General features: G+C 25.2%; 1 protein-coding gene and 1 long non-coding RNA gene across 2 annotated transcripts; one reads left to right on the forward strand and one right to left on the reverse strand.

Annotated features, from left to right (window-relative positions):
- On the forward strand, positions 1 to 6,545 carry LOC122504595 (complement C1q-like protein 4). The gene is made up of 3 exons (XM_043615774.1): positions 1 to 310; positions 4,928 to 5,093; positions 5,232 to 6,545. Coding segments are annotated over exons 1-3 (489 nt in total). The 5' UTR covers positions 1 to 308; the 3' UTR covers positions 5,553 to 6,545.
- On the reverse strand, positions 1,436 to 5,358 carry LOC122504596. Its single transcript, XR_006301849.1, has 3 exons — positions 5,224 to 5,358; positions 4,865 to 5,140; positions 1,436 to 1,656 (listed from the first exon to the last, which is right to left on the reverse strand). It is a non-coding gene; the product is annotated as an uncharacterized LOC122504596 (long non-coding RNA).
- Positions 6,546 to 8,586: the final 2,041 nt, after the last annotated feature.

Raw genomic sequence — 8,586 nt, forward strand, 5'->3', positions numbered from 1 at the left:
TGACAGGGGAATATAATCTTGACGGTCATTGACGATTGTCAATGTGCTCCGAAGTCGTAAAATAGAACCGTTTTATTAGGTGGGACATAATTCAACGAGAGCGGGAGAAATGAAACAGAGAGGGAGATTGAAGAAATGAGAGAGAATTGTGTGCATTGGGTAGGAGATCAGGTAGTTTAAGCTCGGAAGTGATATAAAGGCCTTCGTCGTTCCGACCAACTTTAGCGCACCTGAAAATCGTTCACTGGAAACATCACACCAACAGTTCGGTCAGGAAGTGTCTCCGTCCCACACCACACTCGACCATCATGTAAGTCCTTCCTAGAAAATTTTTAATAATAATTTATAAGCTTTGAAATGAAAATTCAATTATTATTATACTAAACAAAATTCGAAAATAATTACTAAAAACTAAATTCAAAAATAATTACTAGAATTAAAATCCAAACATAATTACTGGAAATAAAATTAAATAATTACTAAACGAAAATTCAAAAATACGTGATCTTTGGAATAATAGAAAATAATTTCAAAATTATTACTAAAAAATTCGAAAATAATTAAAATTATCCGCTAATACAATATTTAATAATTTTATAAATTAACAAATGGCTTTTAATTATTAAAAAAACAATATCAAAAGTGCAAATTTTCAATGCTTTGTAACAAAGATAAAAAAATGTATCTTCTAATAATTCCCAGAAAAATTTTAATTTACATTTTGTAATAAATTTCCTAAATTATTAATTTACTTTTTGATTTCCATCCAAGACTTAATTTCAATTGCAAATTAAAATTAAATTAAATTAATTTTATAATCAATGTAAATAATAATAATTAATCAAATTAGTAATAATTAAATCAGATTTTTTACACAAAATATTTCCAATTGTAAAATTTAAATGAAATTTATTAACCCTTGCTTACAACTTAGTTGTATTTTTTCTTCGTTTCTTAGAATAATTAAATTTTTTCCAAACATTTTTTTATACGAATCAAAAAACTTAAAACATTTTTTATTTAATTTTGTTAAATTTTGTTGAAATTCCAGCCCTTAATGTTAAAAAGTATGATTTTTTAAAATAAAATATTCCTTTTCATTGTGGTAAAGAAGAGTTAAAATAATATTTTACAGTGACAAGTGAAATTTTTACTTTTCCTTTTCTTAAATAAGATTTTACAGTTGGATAGAATCAAATTAATTAAATTTGATTAAATTAACAACAAGATTTTTTGTTTTGTTTGTTTTTTTTGCCTATGTGAAAATACAAAATGAATCAAGTTACGTAAACTAATTTCCAACTTATGAAATAAAAAAATTTACGTTAACGTAACAAAATATTGTAGAAATTTATTTTTAATTTCTTTAAGACAAAAGAAAAAATCTACTAATCAATATATGTAAATTAATTGCGTAAATAATTGGTGTCACGATCTTTGTTTTTTACTGACCTGCATCTAAAGTATGTATATTTTTTTCTCTCGCTGTTTATTATGATACAATGATTGAAATTGTTAATCCCACACGTCAATAATGGAATTTTGCTTGGATAATATATTCAACATATTTAAATTCTCATTATGTAAACCATCGAGATGTAATGAGAAGAAAATCGTTCGCTGCGAAGATGAATAGATTGATTCAATCAAAGTGACCTGAAAAAGGAAAGACTACTGTTAGTAAATAGAAATGTACCACATACTCTTTGATTAGTGCATTACAAAGCGAATTATCAAAAATTACTTTATTTTTTCTATTATAATTTTTGTATCGTTACATTTTGATTTTTACCTTTTTCTATTTCTATTTAATTCTATTTCGAATTATTTAATATTTTATTTTAGAATATTTTCATTATATAATTATTGTTGCATTTATCGTTATGTTTTTTCCTACTCCATTTATAAATTTATAATTTCTTGAAATTATTATTTCTTATCGTAGAGCATGTGAAAAAGAAGTGAAAGGAGAGTAGAAGTAAATTAAATTCAAAAAGAATTGAAACTCGCTTCTTGGGAATAAGTATAATAATAAAAGATATAAAAATAAAATTCTTAACAATTAATGTTATTTATTCTTTTGTTTTTAATTTTCGTTTTTCAATAGACACGTGTTTCGCCACTATATGTCAAAGCGAAAGGTGTACATGTTGTATTTACGAAGAGACGTTCACATATCACGAACTTGCCTTGAAACTCGGGAAAGTGAAAGGATTTTCTAACATTAAACTCGCACCCAACTTGATCGACACGATTTGCGAGATCACGTTTTGCATGTCCCGTGTGTCCGATTGTCCCGTTATTACCATTTCTTGATTTGCGAACGATCATTTATTCAATTGGGATTTTCTTCTCCCTATTTTTCAATGCTTTCAAAGAAAATTAAGCTCACAAATCAAAGCGATTAAAACGCGAAATTATATATCTTTTGCAATTAGAGACGCAAGAAAAAAGAAAAAAAAACTTTCCCCCATGTTTGAATATTGTACATATGCGCTAGAAAGTGGAGTAGATCAATTGAAATTAATCGATCATGCACATATATATACGATTAAATTTTTGATATCTGATTTTACCGGTTCCTACAGTCGGTATTTATTTATTCATTAGATGCAAATGAAGAAATATGCAACAGACACATTGCAAGTTTTATAATAATTAAACCGGTTATTGTGGAAGGAAAATTGCACATTATTCGTGTTTATTTCTAATTATAGTTCATTTTTCAATAATTCGCGAATTTAATGGGATTTTATTTTTTTTGAAAACAAATTTGTTTCATTTGATTTTGTTGCAACAAAACTGATTTTTTTTAAGCGAATTGCATTTTTAATCTAATTTTATGTAATACTAACTAATACTAAAACTAATAATAATAATGAAAATAAATTGTAAGACTTGTATTAAGTGCACAATTGAGAAAATAAATCTAATCTAAATCATTACTTTAATTCTGAAACTGTCCTTTTATGTTATAAGTACTTTTTAGTTTTATAAATTTTCCATCAGTGGTAACATTAATTTAAAAAATAAATTTTATTTACCTAAATTTCTCCATTGAAAAGTGAAACTATATTTTGTAAAAAATGAATTTTAAATCCCTTGACTTCGAATGAGAAAATGGAAATTAAATTAGAAAAATACGAGTAGGAAAAATTTACTGAATTTCACTTTCGAAATTTCGAATTCTTGAATATAGATTTTAAATTTTTCCTTCTTTTCTTTACAGAAAGAATTGATTAGAATGAAATTAATATAAATGAGATTTAATTTTTTTTCGTAATTCTTCAATATAATATTGTAGACATGAAAATAATAATTCATCAGTGACAAAGGAAATAATTTTAGTTTTTGGTTAAAGTGAAAGGAACCACTGGTTAGGTGAGCTATCTAAACTTTTGTAGCGCACGAAAAGAAACGAAATATAAAAAAAAGGACAGTTGCGTAACGTTGAACTCGCTTTCTCTGTTATAAGAAATCCCAAAGTACATTGATTAGACGATCGTTAACAAATGCTCCTATAGACTCTAAAACTCAATTTACTTTTCGTACATTAAACTATTAACTGACGATAAAAATTTAAGCGGAAAAGTAGAAATAAAAAAAGGTCTTCAAAGAAAATTATTTTATACCAAATATTTAAGAATAATTTTATACCAAATTAATAAAATAATTTTTCACCGAATATTTTCAAAAAATTTAAATATCAAATAGTTTAAAATAATTTTGAATCGAATAATTTCGAACAATTTTATACCAAATATTTAAAAATAATTTTTATACCAAGCAATTAGTAAGTATTACGAAAAAGAAATTAAAATTTGTGTCTTAATTAAATTACTTTTACTTTTTAAAATCTAAAAATAAACGAAAATTTTTTTCAATAATAAAATATCTTCAATATTGTAAAACTATTCCAAACATCAATATTTCTTTTTAAACATAATTATTTTTTTTCACTGGAATTAAAATTTTCAAAAATGTCCCATTTACAACCTTCCGAAATTCAATTATTTATCAAAAGTGCAAACGCAACAGTTGCAAAATTTAATTATTTTTTGAATTTTAAACTAAAATTATTCTTCGCTAAATAATTTCTAAATAATAATTTTATATAAGTTTTAAAAAAAAAATTCAGGAATTTTAATAAAAATCTTTGCAGAATTCAATTAATTTTTGTAAATAACAAAAATTTAACATAAGAATTCAATTATTTTCAAAAGGAATCAAATTCTTCCCAGGAATTCAATTATTCTTAAAAATTTTTTAAAAAATTCTCGTCAAGATTTCAATTATCTATATAAATAGCAAAATTCTTCACCGAAATTCAATTATTTCTAAAAATTTTAAAATAATTCTCGGTGAAATTATAATTATCTTTATAAATAGCAAAATTCTCCTCAGAAATTCCGTTATATTTCAGAAATTTTAATAAAAATCTTTGCAGAATTCAATTAATTTTTGTAAATAACAAAAATTTAACATAAGAATTCAATTATTTTCAAAAGGAATAAAATTTTTCCCAGAAATTCAATTATTCTTAAAATTTTTTTTAAAAATTCTCGTCAAGATTTCAATTATCTATATAAATAGCAAAATTCTTCACCGAAATTCAATTATTTCCAAAAATTTTTAAATAATTCTCGCTAAAATTATAATTATCTTTATAATTAGCAAAATTCTTCACAATACTTCAATTATTTTCATAAATATTAAAATTCTCTTCAGGGATTCAATTATTTTTAAAAAATAGTAAAATTCTTCTAGGAATTCAATTATTTTTGAATTTTTCTAACTTGTCTAAAATTAAGTTATTAATCAAGTTATTAATTAACTTAGTTAATTAGTTTCCATTGATTCTCACCATAATTTCAAGAATCCTCAAAAATAAAAATGTTTGGAGAATAATAAATTCCCAATTTTCCAGGGTGGTGTGGACGGCGCTGATTTTAGCGGCAGTGGCCTTCTTGGCCGAAGCTGCTGTATCAGATCCGAAGACTTCCGGTATCACGACCGTTGGTTCAAAAAAATTGGCAACTGCAACCGACTGCGTTGGTGTTATTGCCTTCTCAGCAACTCAAGGCTCCGTTAAAGTACGTTCAAAATTCTTCTCCAAAATTTCCTTATAATTTTTCTTCTGCTAAAAAAAAGGAATAAAAATTAATTCACGAATTTCATAACAATTAAAATAATAATAATAATAATAATAATAATAATAATTACTTTTTCAGGATTCAAAATTACTCCTCGCCGAGACATTGATTGACAAAGGAATTGGATACGTCGCTGAAACGGGCATATTCACCACTCATTGTCCAGGTCTCTATCAATTCAGTTTCGCCGGCTATGGCGATTCTGAACTACAATTGATTCTAAAACGAAAACTTAATAAATCGGAAAAATGGACAACAGTGGCGAGTGTGGGACAAGGAGGTGGTTCAAATCTGGTACTTCTTGACGTTGACGTTGGCGATCAATTGTCAGTGTTTGTTGAAAAAGGAAAAATCACTGGCGGAGCCACTTTCTCTGGATATCGAGTTTCGAAAAAGTGATTTTTTTCTCAATTATTATACAAATTTTATCCCCCACACACACACTGGACCGAAAGCGATTTTTACCACAACAACTATTACTGACTTCTATATTCCACATCCATGACTTAGAACCTTTTCGAAAAGAAGGCAATAAACGACCGTTTTAAACATCCGATTAAATGTAAAAGAAGAACAAACTTTGTAAAATTTCAAACTCTTTAGAATTTTCTTTTGTAATTTGCAATTTTGATAATTTGAGAAAATTAGAAATAGTAAGCGGTCGCTCAAAATAAACGCGTTCGTCAGAATTTGTTAACGACAACGTATTGTGATAGCAGATCATTTTGGAAATCGTTTTGATTTCTTTTTTTTTAATTTAAAAAAAACGAAATTTGTTATTTTTTTCCAATTTTATCCTTTTTTTTTGTTAATTTTTTCATTATTTTAGTTAAATTTCTTTCTTTCAAGTAATTTTTTTATTCCAATGTTCCTGTTTGTTTACACTCTTTATATTTTAAACTTCTATTTCTTTATCGATTTCAAGCACTTTGGTTTCTTTAATTTCACTCACTTTATATCTTTCAATTTCAATCATTTCCGTTTCTTCAAGTTTCTTCGTTCTTCATTTCAATTTCTCTATTTTCCCGTCTTCTTTCTCTGTCTATGAACTTTTTCTTGTCTTCTGTGTAGAATTCTGTATATATAAACGTGATTTCTTTCCTCTACTGTACCAATATTCACTCTTCTTCTTTTATCTTCATTTTCTATCTATTGTCTGTGATCTTTTCTTTTGAATTTTCCAATTCTTTTTCTTTTTCACCTATCAGTATTAATCTTCTATTCGTTAGCCGCTTCTTGCCGCGTTTAAGATTTCAACTCTTCTTTTCTATTTTCTATTTCTTTATTTCTAACTTCTTTTTCATTTCTTCTAGATATTCTTTTTTCAAATTTTGTTTTACGATTGTACCTGATTACTTGTAACTACTTTTTTCCTTTTCTTTTTTCTCTTCTTTTTCTATTCTTTTTTCTTGTTTATTTTTTCTACTCTTCTTCTTTATTCTTTTTCTCATTTATATTTCTATTCTCTTTCTTGATTACCTTTTCAATTCTTGTTTATTACTTTTTCTATTCACCTTGTTTCTTATTTTTATTCCTCTTCTTTTTTCTATTCTTATTCGTTATCTTGTTTTTACTTTTCCCTTTTTATTGTCTATCTTTTTCTTGTTCTTTTTCTATTTTCTTCTTTTTCTCTTTCTTCTCTTTATTCTCATTTTCTTAGTTTTCTTTAACTTCGAATTTCATTTTCCTTACCTTGACATTTTTTTTCTGTCTTTCTTTTCTTTCTTTCTTTCTTTCATGAATTTTTTATCTCTTTATCTCTTTTTTCCTTTCTACCTTTCTATTTTTCTTTTTTTCTTATATTTTCTTTTTAAAAACTACAACTATGAATTCTTTTTTCTCAAAGACTATTGGTTTTCTTTTATATTCTGCCTCATTTTCAAATTCCTTTTTTAAGCTTTCTTTGACCCTATTTTTTTATTTATCTTTCTGCTTCTTTTTCGATTTATTTTTCTTTTCTTTTTCTCTTTATTTCCTCTTTCTTTTCTCTTTTTCTCCCTATCTCTCTTTCTTTCTTCCTTATTTTCTTTCTTTCTTTCTTTTACTCTTTTTTTCCTTCTCTGTACTGTACTTTCATTTTCTTCATATATCTTTTTAAAATGAAACCAACGTTCCACTTTCAACGGCTATTCTACTTTTCTCCTTTCACTCGACTCTTTTTGCCTGAAATATTTCACCGATGTCGCTTTACTTGGATTTGTTGGTGTCTTTACCATACTTGTCTTTCATACCATATATAAATTAAATGCTGTGATCAAATATGCTTTAAACATTCAATTCTATACATGTCATTTATTATTTCTCACTTTTCTTAGAAATCATTTCTCACAATTTCATTATTAATTCTTCTCGTTAAAATTATTATTTTTATTAAAAAAAAATATTTTTATCCGTTTGATTATTTCTCTCTTCTTCTTCTTATTTTTACATTCTCATAAAAAATGAGAAGGTTTTGGATATGTTATGTATTGTTATTTTTTTTATTATTACAAAAAACAAAAAAAAAAATTAATTAAAAAAACAAAATTTATAAAAAAAAATTCACAAAAATAATACTGCGTATAGAGAATAATTTTCTCACTATGCAATTTTTTTAAATATTTTTTATTCATATATATTTCTCTCTTAGCAAATGCTGTGATTTCTTGTTCTCTCATATTTCTTATTTCTGTTCAACAAATAACTATTATCATATTCTTTCAAAATGTACCTATTTTATTTGTGATCAGTTTTATTATTTTTTTACAAAAAATATTCTATCATTTTCATTTTTATGTTCAGCTGTCACTTAATTTTACTACTAAATTTAGTAGCAATCGGTAGTGTTACCAAACTCTTATGTACATTTTGTCTACACTGAGCTTTACTTCTCAATAAACTGAAAATGCTCTCTTTCTTTTCTATCTTTCTTTAAAAAAACCGCTATCTTTCTTTCCTATTTTCATTTGTGTATTTTCTCCTTTACTGTCCACGATTTTCTCTTCAATGCAATTTATTCTCTCAAAATTTCCTTTACTTTCCTTTACGTTTCAGTATGCTTTTCCTTTTTTCTTCTTTATTGTCTCTTTTGTTATTCTGATTCTACAATTTTTACTTTACATTATTTTTATTTTTCATGTTTCTTTTATTTACATGCTGCTTCCTTACACTTTACTTTCATTTCATTTTGTTTTCTTTTTGTTTTGTCCTTTTGTTATAAATTGTGTATTTTTTCATTTTCTCTTTTCTTCTTCCTTTCTACTATATCTGTTTTATTATTTTTTTCACTTTCTTCTTCTTTTTCCTAGATACATCTTTCTTCTTATTTTATTCTATTATTTTCTCTTTTCATATTCTTATTTTCTTTACTGTTAATTTATTTTCTTTTCTTTTCTCATTTCTTACATAAATTTATTTTTGTTATTTACTTCTATTTCTTTATTATAAATTATGT

This window comes from Leptopilina heterotoma, unplaced genomic scaffold (genome assembly GCF_015476425.1).
Source record: "Leptopilina heterotoma isolate Lh14 unplaced genomic scaffold, ASM1547642v1 Lhet_305, whole genome shotgun sequence".
Taxonomy (NCBI): domain Eukaryota; kingdom Metazoa; phylum Arthropoda; class Insecta; order Hymenoptera; family Figitidae; genus Leptopilina; species Leptopilina heterotoma.